This window comes from Pygocentrus nattereri, chromosome 24 (genome assembly GCF_015220715.1).
Source record: "Pygocentrus nattereri isolate fPygNat1 chromosome 24, fPygNat1.pri, whole genome shotgun sequence".
NCBI classification, from domain to species: Eukaryota; Metazoa; Chordata; class Actinopteri; order Characiformes; family Serrasalmidae; genus Pygocentrus; species Pygocentrus nattereri.
The window spans coordinates 10,607,864-10,632,926 of NC_051234.1; the positions used below are offsets into that span (position 1 = coordinate 10,607,864).

The 25,063-nt window shown below is 38.8% G+C and overlaps 1 protein-coding gene across 1 annotated transcript; it reads right to left on the bottom strand.

Moving 5' to 3' along the window:
* Window positions 1-672: 672 nt before the first annotated feature.
* On the bottom strand, window positions 673-23,958 carry cmtm6 (CKLF-like MARVEL transmembrane domain containing 6). Its single transcript, XM_017714419.2, has 5 exons — window positions 23,815-23,958; window positions 23,257-23,420; window positions 4,131-4,307; window positions 3,643-3,741; window positions 673-2,673 (listed from the first exon to the last, which is right to left on the bottom strand). Exons 2-5 carry the CDS (start codon window positions 23,377-23,379, stop codon window positions 2,512-2,514), a joined length of 561 nt encoding a protein of 186 aa, XP_017569908.1. The 5' UTR covers window positions 23,380-23,420; window positions 23,815-23,958; the 3' UTR covers window positions 673-2,511.
* Window positions 23,959-25,063: the final 1,105 nt, after the last annotated feature.

The following is a 25,063-nucleotide window of genomic DNA, read 5'->3' on the forward strand; positions in this document are numbered from 1 at the left end:
TAACGAAGCTCGCCCCATAGCTGCATTCACTGTCTGATGTTTGCAGAGTCAGCTTGGGGAAAGGTGGGACTTCTGAAGTAGGAGGGTGCTTGCGCAAGCCAGAAGATTCAGTAGATTTGCAGTCCGTTTGGTCCTCCGGGCATTTAAAAGAGTGATCAACTGGGCCTACATGCAAACACGCCTCTCGGGACACAGCAACCTTCCTTAACAGAGAACACTAAACTACAGGATTTCACTCACTCTGTATCAAAAACGTACATCAGATCCACGTTTACACACCTCTTTTTACAGGTATTTAGCTCTTAAAGCTACTCAGCTCCTTAAGGCACTAAGACAAATACAAGATATTAACAAATAAACCCAAAAATCAGAAACACAGGCAGGAACAATGTGAATAGTTTTCAGACTGACTCCAATTATATAATTATAGAAGGACCTTTTTCTGCTGGTTTTCAAATAATTTTTACTGTAAAACAACAACGCTTTTATAATGACACCTGCGCCACATTTACAGAACCTTAATAACAGTGCAATATTTGGAAAAGGGAAAAAGTCTTCATATCATTTTTGCTGTTTTCATTTTATCTTCCACGTTTCTATTTACATTTGTCATTTTATTATATTTTAGCAGCCAGTTGTTGCACTATTGCACTGCAGGTGGCACTAAAAAGCCCTGAAGCAATCCATGGTGTTTATTTGATGTGAACAATTTTCAGGCTGTTAGTTTTTTTTTTTGTTGTTTTTTTTAAACAGTGGAACATTTTCTCACATGGAAATGAAATGGAATGGAATTTATATTTAAAGGTTTGAAATTAGGAATGAAAAAGTAACAATGGTGAACGTTTAGCAATTCTATAAATATACACACACACACACACACACTCAACAGCCCAATGAAAGCTAACTGCACTTTACACATCAGGACGCTTAAGATGAACCACACTGTCTGAAACATTGGCCCTCACAACAAGACACACACCGATCTGGTAAAGCCATCAGGTCTATATGAGCGACACGCTAAACTAGCACTAAAGTCAAGTTGGATTAAAATGTACACGCACAGCCTGACATGTAAGCAGGTTTTTTAAAACTGTTAAAGGCTCAAAATGCATTGCTGACACAATTTCATTTCTGGAAACCTGATATTTCTCCAAAGCTCTGCTGTTGTCCAACAAGAACATGCCAACTTTATCTTTTATTCAGGCTTGCGTGATCAGAATCAGCCAAGATCGTCAATCAGCAGGTTTGGTTTTTTCATTTTGGCCAAACTGTGCAGAGATTTTGTGACGTACTGTAATGTTAGGCAGGTAAGATCATTTGCGGGAAATGTGAATGATGCTGCTGCTGCACCAGAACCGAAATATCGTAGCATAGCTGAACATGAGTCATGCTGAACAGCCCGCCGCCACTAGCTGTTCACATGAGCAGCTCGTTTTATTTATTTTAAAATGGCAATTTGGCTCATTAAAAAGGAAATAATGTTATTTACATTGTGGCTGTGGCTTAATGGAAAATAGTGATGGATCGAAATTTCAGCCACGGAAATATTTCAGTTAAAATTGGTCAAAAAAAAAAAAAAAAAGAAAAATTGCTGAAAATTTGCCTGAAAAAACCTTTAAAGATTAAACTGAACCTACAATGAAGAATCAAGACCTCACACTAAACATGTAATACAAATGCTCAGTGTTTAAAATGATGGAAACATCCACAAACCACAGAGAAAGTGCAAAGAATAACTAAACAATAATGGAATTGATTGTCCTGGATAACCGATCGTTCTCCGTTATAGACACTGGAATTACGGCACAATCTGTAGCTGCATATTATAATTTTAATAAGTAAACCGTTTTTATTTATCGCCGTTTTGGGTTTCAGTTTTTGGCCCAATGTGTGCTGATTTTCGCTTTAAAATCGCACTTTGGATTTTTAAAAAATGCTATAAAAGTCTGCCAAAATGGTCAATTAGCCAATTTAGCTAAAACCAGAAGCTGCTGGTGGTTCACTTGGCAGATATTTATAATTGGGTAATTGGTACTGGTGGTGAAAAACTGTACAGTATTATCTTTACTCATTACATGAGTGCTGTCTAAGAATGTGCTCCAATACAGCAGATCAAATATCTGCATCTGCTGATGCTGTCAGGAACATGATTCTTCACGTTCCTTACAGTGAAATCCAGGTTTTCTTTCTTTTTGTGTATAAAGGCACTTAAACATCATGATCAAATAAAATTAGTTTTTCACAAGTAAAAAAGGTCACAAACCTCAGATCCCCTGCATTCAAGCATAATAATAAACAAAGGAAAGGTCGTTAAAAAGGTAATTCATCCAATTTCATGTGAGCGAGCAGGTAAAAGCAGCAGGTGTCAATGTCATGATCTGCGCTGCTCTGGGTCAGAAAACGTCTTCATTTACAGAATAAAACATGATTAAGACACTGAGGAACAGTGCGTCAGTCTACAGAGTGGATTAAGAGTGAAGCGGCCGGATTTTTCTCCATTTACGTCACCGATTAGCCCGAGTCGTTTCCATTAGCGTTCAGCTTCTCGACTTCAGACACCGGCACTGCTTGGTTCTCTGGTCCTGGCTTCTTGCTGAGACATGGAACGCCCTTCGTCCTTATAAACTCAACCACGTCTGCAAGGAAGGCGACTGACGCGAGGAACCCAAACACCTACAAAACCAATACAAGCAAACCTGTTAGTGCTGCACACAGTACTGTAGTTATATATATATATATATATATATATATATTAAAAGACAGTTCAATCCACTGTCTTTTAATATATACTGCAAAATATGCAGCTGTACTCTTAAAAAAAGATGGTTCTTCAAGGCTTCTTTAGTAAACAAAATGGTTCTAAATAGAACCACAAACACTCAAAGAACCCTTTGCATGATTAAAGGGTTCTTAGCATTGAAAATGGTTCTATATAGCACCAAAATGGTTCTTCTGTTCTTACGATGTCAAAATGTAGTAATAGAACCCTTTTTGGTGCTATATAGAATATTCGAAGAACCATGGTGAAATGGTTCTTCAGATTGGTGTAGAATGTGAAAAGAAGAACCTTTTTAAAAAGGGTTCTTTGGAGCACCAAAAAGGTTCTTCTGTTGTTACGATATCAAGCTTATAGTAATAGAACAACCCTTTTTGGTACTATAAAAGAACCCTTTTGAACACTCAAAGAACCATGATGAATCTTCAGATTGATGTAGAATATGAAAAGGAGAACCTTTTTCTAAAATGGTTCTATATAGCATCAGAAGAACCCTTTTTGGTGCTATATAGAACCCTTTTCAAAAAGGTTCTACTTAGCACCATCTGCAACACGTTCTCCATCAATGCAAAGAACCCTTTCATGATGCAAAGAACCCTTTAATCACGCAAATGGCTCTTTCAGTGATCTCGGTTCTGTATAGAACCCTTTTCTTTACTAAAGAAAGCTTAAATAAACATCTTTGTGTGTACAGTCAGTCTGACAAACATCCAGCCTAAACATGGTTTTCTGTTGGATTGACGGAACACCGTGCGTCCACACGCAGGTCAGCTGGTAGAAGCTGAATTTACTCCACATTTCCTGGACACTGTAAATAGTTCCGGCCATGTGAGCTGTAAACATGTGCAGTACAGAAAGAATCGTACCACAGCGGACTTTTCCACCTGCTTCCCACTGTTATCGGCCATGTAGGCGATGGAGGCGATGAAGAAGAAGACCAGGATCAGGAGCGTGTATCCAAAATCCTGCAGGAGAAACAGAAACAGTGAGTCAGTCATGGGTTACACAGCGTCCCAACTTCATTGGAATTGGGGTTGTATACAGAAACATCTACAGCCCATTCTCTATCAATCTGAAAAACTTTTCACAATGCAAAGAACACTTTCATCATGCAAGGGTTCTTTGGGTCTATACAGAACCACTTTCTTTACTAAAGAACCCTAGTAGAACCAAGATTGTAGTATTAAAAACCAAAGGTCAATTTCTTTGGCACAACATCCTTTCAAGGATCCATAATTAAAATTTTCCTTATGAAGGAATGAGAGTCAAAATGTTGACCAGCAGACGGTGCAGTTCAGCATGTTCGCTCCCCATAGCAGCAAAGGGCACAATGTCAACCAGCTGTTTATCTTACCAGGTGCTGCCAGCAGGTAATGCCCACTTTCTTGTGCAGCTGTGTGATGAGGAGGATGAGGAGGAGGAGGGTGAAGAGGAAGGCTGTGCAGCTGACGAACTCAAAAAAATACAGCGGCGCGCAGGACATACAGTTATCCACCACTTCCTCCAGCACGAAGGCCACGAACGACAGGAGCTGAGGTGGAAAAAACAAACACATAAATAACATGAAATAAACCACCAAATTTTAACAATAACTACAGAATACACTGTAATATGGAAAAAACACAGTGTGCAAAGATTCCTCATGAAGAATAGGCATTTTGCTGTGCTATTACTCAGTGATTAAATTAAAATTTTACATTTTAAAAATTTATTTTCTTTCATTTCCATTTTACTCATTTCATTTTATCATTTTATTTACTCAAAAAAAAAATCATTGACTTTATTTCATGATTGTCATCTGTTTATATTTTCATTTATGCCTGTGGAAAGGCACTATTAGAACACAACAATATTAACAACAGTAAACAATAATAAATACATTACTATTACAGTAAGATGTATAACAATAAGAGTCTTTTAATTAATTCGATGTATATAGTTATTATTGTTATTATACTAAATATAATCAAATTAATTAACTAGATGTGTAATAATAATAATAATAATAATTTACTATTATTAAGCATCTTACTATTATACCTATATATTACTACTTCTACTATTACATGTCCTCTTATACTATATTTATACTAATATATATGTATGTACACACACACACACACACACACACACACACACACACACACAGATATGAGGTACATGTCCTCTATAAGGCCAGTAGGTGTCACTCTGGGTTTGTATTTCAACTGTTCACCATTTTAACCACAATGACAGTAGAAGCCTCTGAAGTGCCACGTTTAGTAAGATTTAGTAAGATAAAGAATACCCGATTCCTGCTTTTCAATCACCAGACAGCTCAAAATAGTTTATGACTCTAAAGGCTGTTTCAGTTCTAAATTAGGAAGTAAACACTCTTCAGGATGTACGAGCACAAAGAGCCGTCTTCTCTCTGCACCCGGCGCTGCAAAGACTTACTGTAATGTAATCAAACACAAAATAAAAATATATAATAAAACGATAATACACTGTAGTGAATGTGTTTGAGTGTTTCGTACGGTAAGAGACAGCATGTAGGAGAATCTAACCTCACAAAGGCATCTATCCACTGCAGAGCAGTGAGAAATGTTATTAATGGAGTTTAACTGCGTCACCGTGACGACCTTAAAGGCTCTGAACCCTGCTAGGTCTTCTGCTCCAGCTGCATCATCTCACAGACAGTGTGTGTTTGCTAATGCTAACATCTCACAGCTACAGCGGACCACAAATACGGAAGTGGATTATTCTGTGCTGTTTTTGGCGTACGGCGTACTGATCTTTAAACACAGAACTACGTAACTCAGCGTTTCAACTGGTTTCCAACACTGTATGACTCACTGTTACGGCTCGGCCAGGCTTTCGTCCATGCTTATAGATTACAGTCATTACAGAGACCCTAAGGTGACACGGAGATGATTTTTTAATGAGGCACAGCCACAAATTAAGTTTCTTCTAACTTGTGGCCTCGATATCTTAATTTGTGGCCTCAATTTAGCAATCAGTAGCCTCCATACAGTAATTAGTGACCTCAGTATGTTGATTTATAATAATAATAATAATAATAATAATAATAATAATAATGATATAAATCTTGAGATACGCATGCATTTAACACCATGCTAATTGGTGGGGTATAAGCTACTACTTCAGTGGTAAAACTAAAGAAGCAAACATTCAACACCAAACACTTCGACTGATCAACTTAATTTGGGCCAAGGATAAAAAAAAACCTACGTTTTCCCAAAACTATTTCTGTAACTATTAAAGTCCCCTGCAGTGAAAAGCCGTCAGCACTCGTCAGTCGGTATCTGCTGTGGTGAATTATTGGAAGGAAAAGGCAGTTTAACTCAGCTTCCTCAGGAACTCGTGGCTAATGTTAACGGGATCACCACCTCCCTGCATCCGTCACAGCGGCCACAGTGACCAGGGTTAGTCAGATTTAACCATTTGTAGCCAGATTTAATTCACAGTAGATACTGAATAATTTACAGTAGGTACTGAATAATTCATAGTGGATACTGAATAATTCTTCTGAATACAGCTGTTTTGCAACGGCAATCAGACTCGAGATCATAATACAAATTTTATTTCCATCTTTCTTGAACTCAAGGTGGCTTTACAACGTAAGAAAAACAGAAAAATGCAGGAAGAGGAACAGAAGCCAAAAACCGAAGACAAAACACCAACAGAGGCCAAAACACCCATCATTCACACTGTTTGCACAGTGGTGTTTATAATACAGACTTCAACCTGTCTGACCATTAGAATATCCTTAATAAGCATGTTATAAACACATACTTTGCATCATAATTTTCACTGGTGTAGGTCTGTTAATAGGAACCACCATGTCAGTGTCTGTAGGTCATCTGCAGCACAGTTTGTGTTATTCATCCTCTAGTCTTTCATTAACAGTCAGTTTCTGACCACAGAGCTGTGCTGGTCTGGCTATTTTTGAATGGTGGCCCACTCTCAGCCTAACATTGGCACTGACTTGTCTAAAAACAAAAGTAGCCTGAACCTGCAACTCAATATCACTGCAATCTTCATTGCTTAGAGGAAATTATCCCATGGTCACTTTGCCTGAAAAAAACGGTTTTAATGGGTAAAACACACACACACACACACACACACACACACACACACACACACACACACACACACACACACACACACACACAAATCATTAGGCCCATGACACAATCCTGTCCGACCCGCAAAAATATTTTAATTTCTTATTAATATTAGCTTATGTCACAATGTGCTGCACTACAATCCCCAGCATGCACTGCAACGTAACATGCGCTCTGACTCTCCTTCCCCAACAGCAGTCTAAGGGGCAAATTAGATTAGATAAAATGAGATTAGATTCAACTTTGTCATTGTGCAGAGTTCAGGTACAGAGCGAATGACATGCAGTTACCATCTAACCAGAAGCACAAAATGCAGTATTACTTACACATAAAGTGCAGAACGACGGCAGAGTGGTATAATATAGATATGCATGTATAAATATGATATACATATCTACAGAGTGAGAGGAGAGTGTACAAATGCATAGTAAGTCCTGTGAGAGCAGCTTATGTAAATACACAGTGAACATATACAGTAACTGTCAGTGCAAATATGAATAGTGCAGTAAGAGACTTTGCAAATATTAGTGCAATACACTACAGCTCAAGTCTGCGTAATTTCACAACATCAAATCACACTAGCTTAATTTCAGCTGCAGTTCAACCAACATAAACGCCTAACGTCAGCTCAGCAGCTCAGAAACTGAACCAAGTCTTAATTAACTTGCAGTGAAGAAAGGATGCCAGGTGTCAGTTTAAGCAGATAGGTAGGTCTAAAAGATGGAGCACTTGGAGATGTCTAAATTATGAATATTTCAAGTATTCACGTATGCTCGTAGGTATACTTCGGCTTTTCCATCTGAGTTTACATGCCCACATTGTAACGCAAATTATTCTGTAACTGCATGAAATAAATGTACATTTTTTTTTTTGTAAAAGCTCCAGAAAATGTTTTATGATCATAATCACATTGCAATAGGCTTACAATTTACTGCTGAAAGCCCAAAATCTTTGTCACTCTTTGTATTTGTTTATATATGGAGGTTTATATGTTTATATATTTGTTTATATATATATATATATATATATATATATATATATATATATATATATATATATATATATATATATATATATATTTAGAGGACATCTTAGATCCAGGTTGTAGCTCAGATTTGGGCAAAAATGGGTCGACTTTCAGTAGAACAAAAAAAAAAATTCAGCTTTTTTTATTATATAGTTTGAAAATTACCCATCTACTTGACTGGAAAGAACCTTTCGAATGTAGTTTATGAAACATAAAAGTTATAAAGAATAAGACGAAGTGTGTTTTGGAACCATTGTTGGTCCCAAGGAGTTAAAGAGTTTAAGGTTTACTACAAAGTACCTGTATTTTACTATTGACGTTTTTATACAACATACAGCACAACATTCATTAAAAATTTAAAAGTAAAAACTTCTCTTTTCACTGACCCACAAATTTGTTAATATTTTTACACACGGCCCCTTTAATGGTTGCGTTTGACACCCCTAGTCTATTTCATACATATTATATACACTGATGAGCCAAAATATGACCTCCTTACTATTACCACACTAATTTATTACATTAATGATTTACATTAATGATTTACATTAATAACATTTCAATGCCATATCAGAAACCACAACAACAATACAAGCTGAACTTCAGAATTGCCCATGGAGCAATACGCCTGACCCATTTACACACAATATGACCGTCATGTGGTGAAGTTTCTGGCAGATGTAAAACTTCACTAAAGCAGAAAAACAGACCGTCTGTCTGACGTCAACAACGAAAGGGCAGTAAAACAAAACGCCACCATTTACAGGAACCTCGAAACTGCTCTGATTAAAATAGTCCCTTTCACTGCATGTGAGCACATCAAATCATTTTAATCAAACGTTTCAGTTAGACGTGTCTCACTGTGAGTACAGAGCACTAAAATTAGCCTGTTTAAGTCCCCGCAGGCGCTCTAACAAGAAAATTACTAAAGTCCTGGGCCATAAAGATTCCCCTAGAATAAAAAGGCTGTTAACTGTTAAAAGTCTGTCTGATGATCTAAACTCTCATAACTACAGAACTTACACAGTTACTGAGTTATTAATATTAGATACTGAATAATAATTAAGATTGTCCAAGAATAAAAAGACTTAACTGTCAAGAGTCTGTCTGAAGATCTAAACTCCAGTTTCTAACCAGCATAACTTCAGAACTTATACATGCATTACATTAGTATTACATTAGTACATGCTGGATAATTAGCACATCACTGATCAGTTACTGAATAATGCATAGTTTATATTGATAGTAATTATAGAATAACTAATTAGTGAACTAATTCATACTGGATACTGAGTAATTCATAGTAGCTACTGAATTTTTCATAGTGGATATTGAATAATTCATAGTAGTTACTGAATAATGCATGGTAGTTATTGAACTATTCATAACAAATAATTCATAGCAGATAGTGGATAATTAATAGTAGTTACTGAATAATTCAGTTACTGAATTATTCATAGAAAATACTGAATAATTCATAGCAGACACTATAATTCATAGTAATTACTGAATAATTCATAATGGATATTGAATAATGCATGGTAGTTACTGAACTATTCATAGTAAATAATTCATAGCGCATAGCATATAGTTCATAGTAGTTACTGAATGATTCAAAGTAGCTACTAAATAACTCATGGTAGGTGCTGAATAATTAATAGTGGATAGTGAATAATTATATTTCATATATCCTATCGTATTAGTTGAATGATAAGACGTTATAGCGAAAGACAGAAACACAGGCAGCATTTTTCCCTGCCTGAAAACTGAGGTTAATTTTGATTTCAGGTTGACTTTATTAACTGAAAACCAAGCTGTCAGATTAAAGGGTTAAAACAAAGGCAGAAGGCAGAACTCCTCTCCAGAAATACTGCATGAGTGATTTACTGCACCTTCAGCAAATAGTAACTTGTTTACACAACAAAAAACCCAAACACTGAGCCAGATCAGGTGACTTTCTGGTTCTGTCTAACAGGGCGCTGGGATTTACCCTGAACTGCTGCTTATTCCTAATAGAGGCAGTTCAGCAGCTCAGCACTCAAAATTACAGCCACCAGACCAGTTTCCCCACAAAGCACCTGAGGCTGGGCAAATAATCCTGGAAGTTTCAGCTGGGGAGTACCAAGTGTTTTACCATGTCATTATGCGGGAGAAATGGAACAGAAGGAGGAGGTGAAGATAGTGGGGGGTTTCCCAAACAAATGCTGCACTCAGACACCACCTCCACAACCTGCCAGAGAGGCTTTTTTAAAGTGATAGTTCAGCTTAAAATCTAATTTACCCCTTTTCCCTTCTGACCCTAAATGCAGCTGATCAGCCAAGACAAGTTTGATGTCTAAAGTTCCTTTAGTTTTAGCACCAGAGCTACGAGGATAATGTAGCCACTAGTAATGTAGGCTTACATAGAGCAATTAGCATGACGCTAACTGCACACCTGACTAAAGTACAAACAAATTTCAGGCTGCTACTTGTTTTTAGTTACATTAATGCACTTTAGTCCATGTTTATACATTACAGTGTCAGAAACCAGGTCTCCAAGTCTACAGGTCTCTGAAGATGTGTGTCGAGCCCATATTAGGAACTCCAGGCCAAAGCTGGTTTCTCTATGACAGTATTGAACAATGCTAAACATCCTGACCTACGTAGTTTTCCACTGAAGGGTTCTCACTCACTCTTATTCAGACCTGAGTGAAGCCGTCATGATGACTTAACAGATAAGATTTCAGAGTTAGGATGTTCTATGTAGGATGTTCACAGCATCAAGACCCCTTCTAGACCCCCTCCCTTCTCCTTCATTCACAGATGAACCCTTATTTTAGGGTAAGCAACATGCCTTATTAATATTATGACCAAAAATAAACAGCAGTTTTGGCTTCATCACTACAATAATTAGAGAGGAATCTCTAGCAGGTGCTTAGCAGTGAAAGGTTAATATTTAAGCTGTTTTGGAACCGCGGTCAGACTCTAGAGGTCACAAGTTCACAAGTTCCTCAGCTGACGTCTACTGCTGTAGTGACCTTGAGCAAAGCAAAACATAGTTTATTTTTCTTGTACAGTTTCAAGTGCATGCTTAAAAAAAAGGTTCTTCAAGGGTTCTTTAGCAAAGACAAAGGCTCTAAATGGAATTATACAATAATTTGTCATGGCAACTAAACATATGAGAGTTAGGATGCTCTGTAATATGGAGTCAAGACCCCTTCTAGAGCCCACCCTTCTCCTTCGTTCATGGATGAGCCCCCTTTTTTAGGGTAAGCAACTTGCATTATTAAACCTACGTTCACATTACAAGCCTCACTGCTCAAATCCGATTTTTTGCTCAAATCTGATCTCTCTGACGCAATTTTTCACACTCGTTTAGGTGATTCAAATCGGTCATTAATGTGAACAAACCGACGTCCTGAAATGACCCTTATGCCCACATCCTACTCGGTAAGGCCAAATGAATGAATCAACGTACATCATCATTAACTCTGATCAGCTCTCAGCTTCATTATTAGAGAGAGACGAAGGAGAAAAAGGCAAGATGAGTTGCTTTTCCACCGTTTGCAGGCTTTAGCTTCTGTTCGGCGCTGTTGCCATGGTAACGCTAAATGATGGCACAGTAGGGGGAAAAAAAAGCACATGAATTCTGATTGGAGGGTCACATTAAGGTCGCACGGCCACGAATCGGATACGTATCCGATCTAGAACCACATATGAAAGTGGTTCAGGTCGGATTTCAAAAGATCAGATGTGTCCGCACAGTCCTGAAAACACCAGATCTGAGTCACATTAGGGCAAAAACTGGATTTGTGCCACTTCAACCTGGTAATGTCAATATAGCCTAATATCATGACATATTAGCTCGTTGACTTTAGCCTGGACTGAGATATATATATATAGATATATATATATATATATATATATATATATATATATATATATACACACACACACACACACACACACACACACACACGTACGCATATATATAAGTTGCAATGTCAGCTCTTTCCTATATCTTGCAGCTCTAATCTACAACACTAATGTGCGTGCATGGCAATCTAGTACAAAAGTGGATGTACTCGTTTCGCTTGCACATTGGCATAAACAAATTAAACAAATACTCTAAATGGACCATGGAATAGTTAAAGACATTACACTGTTTTATAACAGCCAATGCCACACACTGCAATAACTAAGTGATTAAATGTGTTAGAAAAATAATCATACTACACTACATAAATCACATCATTCTACTGTCTTAAAAACACCATGATATTCTGTTTATTTCATATTTTATTCTTTCCAGTGGTTGTACTTTTAACACTACAATGTTTGGTCAGCGGGGGAGCAGTGCACTCACTACCCAACCTCTAACTCCGTCCACAAGCACAACCATTGCCTCAGAGGCTGCTGGATGCTGTCATCTCCCTAATAAAACATATGCATAAATTAGGGTGTGCTTCATGTAAATGAGGTGGTAGGCTGGCGCTTCATTTCACGCACCTAAGTTAATTGAGCTCAAATCTCCACTCATTTCTACTTAAGTTTATAAGTTATTTAAGTCAACTCTGCAACTGCGATCAATGAGGGTCAATGTCTTCAATTATGAAGGTTGTTTCGCAGTCAAAATACAATGTTAAATACATGCTACAAAGCAAGCTAACACTGCTCTGAAATTACTTCACATTAAAAGTGAATCTACTGTTAAACTTCAGCACTGTTTTCTACCATGACCAGCCACTCAAACTGTAGCCTAAAACTGCCAAACACCTCTAAACTATTACACTGGACAAAGCCTGCTGGTTTGTGTGAGGTATTTTGGTGAGGTCAGTCATAGTGTGTTAGTTCAGCAGCAGCAGTGTTAACTTGCATGTAGCAAAATCTGTATTTCGGCCCCTTAATTACCTCTTAATTCAGATGATTTCCCAATGTTCGGTGGTTTGGAATATTTGTTTACCACAGCAATTTAAAAAATGCTGTTATGTTTTGTGATCAAACCTAGATTAAAACCAGAGTTCCTTATACAGGTGCTGACTACATGCACATCCTAAGAGGTCTGTTAGAGATTACTGAATAACTCACACAGGTTGAGGTGACTGTGTGGGTGATTTAGGCCTGCAGTTAGCACCATGCTAATTGGTGGGGTTTAAGTATTCATTACATGTTAGTAAAATTAGCCTTGTAGTTTGAGTGCTAAAAATAATGAAGACACCAAACATGTCTTGGCTGGTTATGCCATTTGTGGTTCTTGGGGGTGGAGGTAGGTGGGCTGTGTAAATCAGCTTGCCAAACTATCGCTTTAAAGCTCCTGCAGCAGAGCAATTTCAGAGCAAGTTATATGTAAAGCTAAGTCACCTCCCACGAGCTGTACTAAGTGAAGCACATCTAAAAACACAGGCTGAACCTTTATTTTGAAAGTTTAACAGTAATTCTTCAAAAGGAAACAATTCCACAATAATATATCCTGCTCAAACAGAAGCCTCTAATCGCACACACACACACACGAATGAGAGCTACTGACACATGACAGGAAGAACACACACACACACACGAATGAGAGCTACTGACACATGGCAGGAAGAACACACACAGACATACACACACACACACACACACACACACACACATATGAATGAGAGCTACAGACACATGACAGGAAGAACACACACAGATACACACACACACACACACATATGAATGAGAGCTACTGACACATGACAGGAAGAACACAGACACACACAGAGCCACACACACAGACACACACAAATGAGAGCTATTGACACATGACATGAAGAACACAAACACACACAGACACACACACAGACACACACACACACAGCACTGAGTAAAGCCAGACTCCCAGGATAAGAAGCGAGTATTAAATGTAATTTCCCTAAAAGTTCGTGAAGAGCATCTGTCTTTCCCATTTCTACATTTTTTATAAAATCACATTAATCTCGGGGGGTTTTCCTCCATTCAAATCTTTTTTAGCACCACGCTTTGTGAGAGTCAGAAATGAGCCGCTGATTGAATTTATCAGCTTTTCTCTAACTGTGTTTGCAGCACACAGACAGGCTGCATTGTTAACAGCTGACACCACTTACAGTGTCACATGGACGCTGTGGACACTTCAGGTAAAGCCAAATAGGGTCACTTTGTTCTGTCTGAAAATAGGCATTTGGGCACTGCGGCCTGCTGTTTCATGATCTCACCATTGCATTAAAAAAGATAAAAGCATCTACCTACGATTTTTATTTTCTACAATTTGAACACAGGATCCAACATTTACACTGTGTGATCACGTAATAACTTTTTGTGAAGGAGCTTTTTAGAGGTGGACATCTGGTTCCCATCACCACCACTCTGAATGACTCTTTACATCTTAGGCATTTAGTTATGAAGAAATTTTAAAAATTCCCCTTAAGACTTTGTACTTTTTGTAAATTTGAGAACTGAGTAACATCTGACAATTAGCAAGCATTCCAGTCAGTAAAGCAGTGAAACTAAAAATACTAGAGTTTAATTTTTGATCATGTAAAAGTATATAGACACCTAGACATTACATCACACCTACAGGAGCTTCTACAAATCCTATTCTAAATCCATAGGCATTAATATAGAGTTGGTCCCCTTCTTTACAACAGCTTCCACTCTTCTGGGAAGCTTTCTACAAGATTTTGAAGAGTGTCTGTGTGAACTTCTGACCATTTATTCAGAAGAGCATTTGTGAGGTCAGACACTGATGTTGGACGTGAGGGCCTGGCTCACAATCTCAGTCCTAGTTAATCAAGGTGTTAGATGGGGTTGAGGTCATGACTCTGTGAGGGCCAGTCAAGTTCTTCCACATCAAACTCGCCATTACTTTATGGAGCTGCTGTGTGCTCTGGGGCTCAGTCATGCTGGAACAGAAAAGGTTCTTTCTCAAACTGGTCCCACAAAGTTGGAAGCGTACAGTTGTTCAAAAAATGTCTTGGTGCTGAAGCATTAAGATTTCCTTTCACTGGAACAAAGGGTTCTAGACCAACCCCTGAAAAACAGCCCCATATCATTATCCCTCCTCTACCAAACTTTACAGCTGGCACAATGCAGTCAGAGAGGTAATGTTCTCCTGGCATTCACCAAACCCAAACTCGTCCATCAGACTGAGAGACAGAGAAGCATGATTGCTGCTTTACACACAACCCCCCCATTTATATCCTGTATATATCATTAAAATAATTATTGGTAACAAAATATTCATATGGTTCAGACCCTAATGTGTAAACTATCAAATATTTAAATGCAATTTTGTCAGTTCTGCTCACGAGCAGGTGCAATAACAATAATTTGCCTTTTTTGATTACTGTATACAAGCTTACATTGTGATTTTATGGACTTACTTTTAGTCTGTACGCCACTACAACCCAGTTTGCTTTTAGTTTAAAAAGGGTCAAAGAACTCCACATGTAGGTCTCTACAATCAGAAGCTGAAAATATGCAGAAGTCAAAAGGCTGAAGAAGCAGAACAGAAGCCTGACCACTAAGACATTCAGTAATTTCAGCAAATTTCACAACAATTTCAACATCAAATCAGTTGCGTATAATTTCAAGTAAAAAAGCAAGTTATGAAAAATAATGAGACCTTTTCTTCCAGAGAAACACTTGTACACACAGGCTTATACCCAGACACACGCAGACGTGATGTACCCAGAATTCCACTTTACGGGAGTCTATTTACAGACTGGGGGCAGCTAGAAAGCATTAAGGCTTCATTTCAGCTAAACTGTTAGAAAATCACCCTCACATGTACCATAACAGTAAACATTTTAATATTAAAGGGCTCACACACACACACACCTAAGACGCTTCTCTTTCTGGGTCATGGGGGTTCCTGGAGCCTATCCCAGCTGTCATTGGCACGATACACCCTGGACAGGTCTCAAGGGCTCATATTATGTAAAATCTCATTTTCCTCGCTTTTTTTAAAACAAGAATTTGATATTGTACATAAACACATTTAACATTTCAAAATATGTTCACCCCCCAGTCCATACAGGAAAACTAAACAGCAAAAACAGCTCATTTTGATTAAGTTTTTCTGAAAACCAACACATTTACACAGATCTGCCTGTTCAGCCTCCTGCTCACCCATGCTAAAGTTAAGTTAAAGTTAAAGTTCAGTTCAGACTACTTTCTGAATGAGGTAGGATACAGGATGGCCAGTCAGAACAGAGCTCATTTACATATATATCTTTCTTAAACACACTAATAAAACCAACCTGTTTAATTTTGGGGGTATAAAGAGAGGTTGGAAAATGGTCACGTACAAAAGAACTATGACTGTTTTTGGTACATAAAACAACACAAATGTTGTTAAGAGGACCTCAGGAGACACAAGAATATGGGCTCTTTACACACAACACACGACTGCTGACATGCACAGTATTTTTTGTAAATAAATAAGTAAATTTGACATGCACAGTATCTATAATTATCTAGCATTTATTATGAGCCATATTTTATGCCAGATATCTTAAATCAGTAAATTCAGTAAATAAACAGTAATTGTGCATTAAAATGTGCAGACGTGTGTCTCTGAAGACGCTGTGTAACAATCTGAAACAGTATGATTACAATTTGAAAATCAACAACAGCATGTTTTGACCAGGGGTGCCTAAACTTCTGCACAGGACTAACAGCTGACCGCATTCCACAGCGGTTAAAGGCTAATTAACCACAGTCCTTTTACAGCACTCAGAGCAGACGTTTTGGGTAAATTGCTTAAGACGATGATGTTTTTTTTCCCCCAGTACTGAACTTTGTTTTCTTTCCCACAGTCAACGACTTCTGCACTTCACTAGACAGAAAAAAGGCTTCTAGGAACTCGCAGTTCATCTAGAGTCTCACCATCAAGTTTGCATATTGGTGGGGATTTTTCATAATTCCTCCATAATTCAGTGTGTGAGATGTAAACAGAGTGAGTCAGAGGGTTTGGTGTGAAATGGTTCAGATGTCTTTACAGTGGTGGTGACAGGAACCAGGGGTCGCCATGAGTACAACACAAACACTTTAGTTAGTTTAAAAAGCCAAAATCGTATCAAATCCATCATAAAACAGTGTCTCAATCATCAGGCATTGCCTTCATAACCATTTCGTGTAGTAACTTTCTGTGAGGGAGCATTTAGAGATGGACGTCTGGTTACTATCACCACCGCTGTGAACAATTCTGACTCGGTAGGTTTCTCTAGAATGGAACGTTTCACACCAAACCACTCCGGAATAGTGACCATCACATTTTAAAACACTTATGTTTACATACTCCAACTTCACTCTTCAAACCAGCCAGGGACCACCCTCTGACAAATCAGAAACCACTGACCAATTAGCCTTCTAACCAATCAGTAAAGGCCTTTTGACCGATCAACCCTCTAGGCAATCAGGGACAGCCTTGTGACCAATCAGTTTTCTGACCAATCAGGGACAGTCTTATGACCAATCAGCCTTCTGACTAATCAGTGAAGGCCTAATGACTAATCAGGACTAAGCTTCTGACCAATCAAGTCCAGCTGTGGAGGTGGACCCTCCGTCCTTTTTTTTGTAGGTTTTTTTTGTTTGTTTGTTTATGACCTGCTTTTTACTGTCAACAATGCTTTACTTTCTACACATTTACACTGTACAAGTTCTTTTCCCTTACCTGAAAAACGAGCTGCTCAACCCCTCATTACACATGATCAGCTATTTGTCATAAATGCCCCACTTTCACATGCAGGTGAAGATCAATCTCAGAGTATCTAAACCTGGATTAACAGACAAAGTAATTAGAAAGTAAACTGCTGTTGAAAGCTAAAGCGCCAAAAATGCTTTATAAGCACTGACGCTCTTCCACTGAAGACCAACCACTTTCACAGCATTACTGACCATCCGTTAAAAGCTGAAACAATCAGTCACACCTATGTATTTCATGTATTATTGCAGGATACAACCACAAACCATCTGAAATCAACTGATCTGGCCATTGCAACATTATTAAAAGGCCCATATATTGGAAGTTATCATGGGCAATATGGCGATATTTATCAGTATCATGATATATCATGTGAAAATATGTCACAATACGCCTTTCTGAGCATCGGTGTTTCTAGAATACTGACCAGCTGAATGTTGTTTTATTTTTTTTTATATTGGTTGTATTTTTTTTTGTCTGTTGTGATTTTTTCACCATACAGCTCCTTTTTTAAAATAATAAGCCATTCACTCCTCAGTCTATACAAGAAACTAAGCAAAAAACAGCATGTTTTTAATTCCATTATTTTTTGTGAAGCCCCACCAACTGATGCTGAATTATAGTGTTCCAGTCCAGACTGCTTTTAGAAGAAAGTACAACACAAGGCAGCCAATCAGAACAACCTGTCTCACTGATTTAACTGTCTCACTAATCTCTCCCTCTTCTGTCTCACTAATTGAATTTGAATGTCTCACCAATTCACCAAGCTACCTCTGGTGTCTCACCAATTCACCAAGCTACCTCTGGTGTCTCACCAATTCACCAAGCTACCTCTGGTGTCTCACCAATTCACCAAGCTACCTCTGGTGTCTCACCAATTCACCAAGCTACCTCTGGTGTCTCACCAATTCACCAAGCTACCTCTGGTGTCTCACCAATTCACCAAGCTACCTCTGGTGGCTCACCAATTCACCAAGCTACCTCTGGTGGCTCACCAATTCACCAAGCTACCTCTGGTGTCTCACCAATTTATCGCCAATGTCTCACTGATAAAACCAGCCTGTTAAATTCTAAGGGATAAAGAGAGGTTTTTAAAAAAATACAGAATACAGCAGATTATATAACAATATAGAAAAGTGGCCTTTTGATAATGTAAATACTTATTATCATTATAACGTATTATTTATGCACTGTCATGTATTATTTAAGCATATATGCTGCCGCAATCTTATCTTTACTATCAAGATGACAGCAGAACCCTCCAGGCTACAGGTAAACACCAAAGATCCCAGAAGGTGAAACATGAGCCATTAGATAAACTGACAGTAACGTAGATTCTTAAAAACAGCAATGAGCTGTTAAGGAATTACTAGCATTAACATCTGGCTGCAGACATTACACTGTCCACTGTGATAACAACAACAGGACGGACGCTTCATTGCCAGCATATCAAATTATGGAAATCTTTATCTGCGTCAAGCTATTAGGAGCATGACTGCACAGGACAAGCTGACAGAGGAGCATTAGGGTGATCACTGACTTTACAATATAACCACAGAGAATTAAAACAAAAGAAATAAAACCTTGCAGATGTGGCTAAAGCAGCCTAGATCTATAGTTGAGTAAAGTTAGTTACTTTGACAAAATAATGAAGCAAAACTAACTTGTAGGGAAAAAAAAATCCCTTTTCTACAATTTTAACAGGAAGCAAATACTTCAAGTTCTCTTGCAGAAAACTTCTGCACAGGAACTGAAGTTTGGACGACTCTATTTGTCTCTTTTTGGATCCTACTGGTCTAAAATTAAATGCCAACACTCTAAAGCAGAGAAGTCAAACTCACTAAACCCACTAAAGTCACATTTATATTTGCAGGTTGAAGGGGCACACATCAGACTTTTTGCCCTCATGTGACACAAATCTGATCTCTTCAAATCCGACCTGAGTCACATTCATATGTGGTGCTAGACAAGATCTGTATCTGATTCGTGGCTGTGCAGCCTTAATGTGACGCTCAGATCGGAATTCATGTGCTTTTATTCCACTGTGCTGCGCCATCATTCCACGTTACCATGGCAACAGCACCGAACAGAAGTTAAAGCCTGTGGAAACATTGGAAAAGCAGCTCATCTCACCCTTTTCACCTTTGTCTCGCTCTAATAATGAAGCTGAGAGCTTATCAGAGTTAATGATCTTCTCGGCGAAGCTCGTTCTGCTCGTTAGTTTGTTGTTTATGATGCATGTGATTCATTTACATGACGTTACTAAGTAGGATGTGCGCATGCGGGTCATTTCAGGACGCCGGTTCGTTCACATTAACGACAGATTTGAATCACTTACCTAAATGAGTGTGAACCATCATGTCAGAAAGATCAGATTTGAGCAAATATAATGTGAACATGTGAACATGTGAACAAAAGGCCCACATTAAAATTCCTCTACAAATCTGGGGGTCAGAGAACGTTTGTGTTTTTATTTGATTATTAAATAACCCTCTACTATAACCCGAGCTGTTCATTATTTACTCAACATACGCCAAAACACCAAGATCAAAATAAAGTCCGTTGTTGTGAACCTTGAAATATTATAAATACTTGCCATATTGAAAAATAAATAAACAAACAAATATGCTACAGTACAACACTTTGCACATTACAGTAGACTACATTACATTACACACATTATTCTGCAGTGCATGCTGGAGATCGTAGTGCAGCACGCTGTGAAACGGGTTAATATTAACAGTAAATTAAAATCATTTCGCAGGCCAGATAAGATTACTCTAGGGGCCTGATCTGTCCCCTGGCCTTGTGTTTGACACATAGGCTTTAAAGGGAGGGGAGTGACCAACAGCAAAGCAGTACAAATGCAGTCACTGTCTACAAAACAAAGAGAAATTAAACATAAGAAAGAGACTAGTCATTAATAAAATGTAGACTTTTGGTTTATATTATTTTTGTCACAATATTTAGCTCTGAGGTTCGAAAAGTTGGAACAGCCAAAAAGGCCTCTCCAACAAAACACTACCTAAAACAGTAAAAACAATGCTTTTTAATTCACGGTCCTAAAACCACAGAACCAACGATGCTCTGTTTGTAATAAATCATGCAGCTCAGGGTTCTTTAAGCACTGACGATGAGCACAACGTGCTCAGAAACACGCACTGTTGAAGGTAACGATAAATGTCGTCATACTGGCCACAGATGTGCATGAATCGAAAGCAAGTATTTGCACTGAAGCATTTAGAAACAGTGTTACACAAACATCCCAACTAGACTAAATCCCCTATATACTGTCCTGTCTGTAGGACTAAGTCCAGTTTTAATGGTTATATTTTGTCTGTTTTAACTGATCCTATTTTTCCTTTATTAATTATTAAATAACACCTATTCCAAGCAAGCTGATTGGTTGAGAAGCGTTCTAACAGTGCTGTTATTTCACCATAAAATCACAGCTTTTTCACAAACACTATCACTCTGCTGAGACCCTGTTGCTAAGCAACGACTTTGAGAACTGTAGGAGATGCTCAAGCCATTTGAACGTTTTTACTTCTTACTTTATCACAAACAGAAAATGGACATTTTAAAGAGCACATTTGACTGACAGCTGATTTGGTCTGACTCTGAAGACCAGACTACACATTTGGTCAATGGTATTGCGTTCATTTCTGGCTGATTCCAGGTTGTTTAGCTGTTCTTCTATCACAGCTGCCGACTGAAAAGATGCTCAGTGGTGATGACAGTTTGGGAATTTAGTGTAAGGAGCTGACTGTTGATCTACGGCGACCAAATCACAGCCGTGATGTTATTACGTGATTACACACTCCCTCTCATCTTCTACTGCATAAATAATGTTTGATTCGGGCTGCAGTCGGAGTAGCTTGTGTCTGTGCTCTCATCACTTACAGCATAGGTCACCATCAGTGAAGGTGGAGCTGGAAACAGAGATGTGTGGGTCGCTTTATGAACTCATTTTACTAATCTTGCTAAGACACTTTTAAAAATTATTTACCAAACAAAAACATGTTCTGTTCTGTTTGGTGCTCTGAAAACCACAAGCTGCTTTCCCAAACAAAAGCCTGATAACAAGAGGACAGTGGGCCACTGTCAGTCCACTGGCATCTTGCTCAGCATTTTCTGGGCGGCCATCAACGTTTAAGGAGATTAATAAACAAAATTCCACTTATCATCACTCGTTTTCCACTCACAGTCCAGTTTACTTACTTTTCCTTCCTTCGTGTCTTTAGTTATACTTTATTATTAAGTTTAGTAGATAAGTTTAATCTACCAGTCCTAATGTAGTTATTTTTTCTCTCAGTTGTTTCTTAGTTTTTCCTCTGACCTGTGTCTTAGTTTATTTTCTAAAATAAAAGTCCTTGTGCCTTTAAAATATGTTTGAGGAGATTAAACACTAGTTAGAGCTTGTATACAGGACAGTAATCTGGGTGGATTAGCAGTGGCAAAGTCAGTGGGGTGCTGACCTTCTCGAGCCAGCAGACTGATAAATGCTCACTGTCTGGGAAGAAACATACTTTAAACCTGCAGGGCAAATTCTTAACACATCGCTGCTACTGTGTTGGTAAACATTGTATAAGAATGTTTGAGAGTCCTATGCCTCCGTTTAGACTCAGAAACGACAGAAATTTCCTCGTTTTTTGGTCTTAAGATCTGAAAAAGTCAAGGGAAGACTTTTCACAGACCCATATTATAGAAGCACTCTTCGTTTAGGATTTTTTTCTTATCTTATAGCATCTTATCTCTAGGTAGGAAACTAACCTACTAAATCAAAGCCCACAATCAAATGTCATGTCTGTTGCCTAGCAAACGACCATACACACACACAGCTGAAACATAGGCCAAAATAAGGCTAAAGTGTGCTAACTGTAAGTTAGGAATATTGTGAGAGCACCCCCTGCTGTTTATCAGTGTCACCGCTCCCCAGTTTCAGTTTCCATTACCCAAATGCTTTAGCCAAATGCGCAAACATTATTCCTCCTAATAAAAAGACATACGTTCAGCGCCATCTCCTCATTATTCACCACCATCACCATAATATTTCATCATCAACATTAACACACAAAGGTAATAAGAGGGACAGCGGAGTTTGAGTCTGGAGCGTCTGAGATTTTTAAAACGCAGAGTTAGAAAAGAAAAACATCTCCCAGTGAAAGCAGCATTTTACAGTACAAATAAATGTAGCTCATTATGTTGGTAGTGAACTAAGCTGCCTGACACAGCTGCCTAAAAACCATAGAAACGGACCTTAGACAAAAACTAGGACCCTGTTGGGGTCTATCCTAAAGTTAAGACAGTACTTAGGAGATTTAGCCACCATGGACTGAATTTAGGACAGCACTTTAAAAAAAGCTGCACTTTAAAAATTTCATAGTTTTGTGATGCCATTTTTACGTCTATTCGGCCAACAGAAGTAGCCTCGCCCACTCACACTGAAGTTATAAGGAGTGTTTCCTGCCAGGCTGCTTTTCAAACAAGGTGCAATAGAAGGCAGCCAAGCAGAACTGAGCTCATTAGCATATGTTTTAGCCTTAAAGGCACAGTAACAGAAAACAGACAGTCTTAAATGGTACATCTGTTACTTCTATCCACCCGGAATCTTCATATAAGACACAAAGACACTCACCACTTCAACGACTTTGATGCAGCACCTGACTGTGCTCAGGTTTTCAGAAGGCACTGTGAACCATCTGGATTTGTTCTGAGGGGCTGCTGTTGTTGTTGCGGTATAAACCTCTTCGGTGGCCATGACTTCAGCCAAACACACGCTTCAGCTTTGGAGATACCAGCCTGAGGAGAAAAGAGCACATTTTCGTGTCTCTAAAGCCTTAAACCAGTTGCCTACACGTGAACACAAGGGCAAAAAGTCGAGCAACCTAAAGAAAAACGCTTTCTCGGTTTTCCCTTTTTCGATTTTTTTCGCTCCACCTTAAAGGTGCAGCAGTTACGTTCTAACGCCTCGGCGCCAGAACGTAACTGCTGCGCCATTTAAGGTGGAACGGAATAATTCGGAAAAAACGACGTTTTCAGCCTCGCGCCGAGAAGAAAGTGAAAGCAAATGAATCTACAACAAAGCCATAGCGAAAACCCACACGTTCCAGGCCAAATAAAGACACACTGGTCCTGTAAAACTGCCGAAAAAGACTAGAAAGGCTATCGTGTGAGGAAGGAAGGGGTAGTTTACCTGTTGTTTCGCCCGTCTCGTCACTTTATCGTCTTCTTTTACCGAGTCAAGACTGTTGCAGCAGCAACTTCCGCAATTCTGTTCAGACGAACGGCAAAAAAGTCCAACCACCGCTTCAGAGTAAATGATCTCAGACCGGAGACGCCGAGACGCCACTCCGTGACCAAAGAATAGGTGTGGCTAACAAACATTGACTAGTTTTACTGCTTCACACCTCGCTTCAGCCTCAGCGTGTTTGCTTTCATGAAATGAAAGCCCAAACATTCTTCTGAGTTTATATGGAATGCTGATGATGGAAAATAGTGGAAAATCTGAAATCATAAGTTTTCTTTGGGGACTATTTTGTCTTACAACTTGCATGTTTCCCTTCACCATGAATGGATTAAAATAAATAAAATACAGTTATCAGGCAGTGAATTCATAACCACTTCATGTAGGAACTTTCTGTGATGGAGCTTTTAGAGGTGGACATCTGGTTCCTATCACCACCACTGTGAACAGTTCTGAAGTTCTGAAGTTTCTCTAGAACCTCTTTTTCACAGTAGCAAAAAAATGCACGCAGACCCACACAGATACGGGGAGAACATGTACACTCCACACTGTAATAAACGGAAATAAACACTTTAAAAACACAAAATGTAGTAGAGCCCTTCTGTGTTTGGTCTTTGAGGGAAGCCGGAGCCAAGCTGAGCTCCGTCTGCTGCTGTGCTAGTTTTATTCTATTCTTATCAAATAATTATCACAGTGCTTTTGATAATATCAACAACTAAAACTGAAAGTGAAACTAAACTAAACCTGTCCCTTTTCAATGAAATAAAAACCAAACTGAAACTGTTAATGCCCCATTAAGACTAAGTGAAACTAAACTAAAACCAAAACTCAAAATAAAAATAAATACGCACACATCTTCTAAGCCGCTTCTCCATCAGGGTCGCAGGAGGGGCTGGAGCCTAACCCAGCTGTCATTGGGCAGAAGGCAGGATAGATGGACATACCCTGGACAGGTTGCCAGTCCATTACAGGGGAGACAGACAGACAGACATATTCACTCACACATGCACACCGAGGGGCAATTTAGCATGTCCAATCAGACTGACTGCATGTCTTTGGCCTGAGCAAGGATGCTGGAGAACCTGGAGGAAACCCATGCAGGCACAGGGAGAACATGCAAACTCCACACAGAAAGGACCCCGGTCGCCCAGCCAGGGACTCGAACCCCGGCCCTACTTGCTGTGAGGCAACAGTGCTA

Coding starts and splice junctions, on each gene's coding strand:
- cmtm6 (XM_017714419.2), bottom strand. CDS start 23,379: ATGGCCACCGAAGAGGTTTATACCGCAACAACAACAGCAGCCCCTCAG. Junction 4,308..23,256: donor GCATCAAAGTCGTTGAAGTG/GTGAGTGTCTTT, acceptor TTTCCACCTCAG/CTCCTGTCGTTCGTGGCCTT. Junction 3,742..4,130: donor TTACCTGCTGGCAGCACCTG/GTAAGATAAACA, acceptor TTTCTCCTGCAG/GATTTTGGATACACGCTCCT.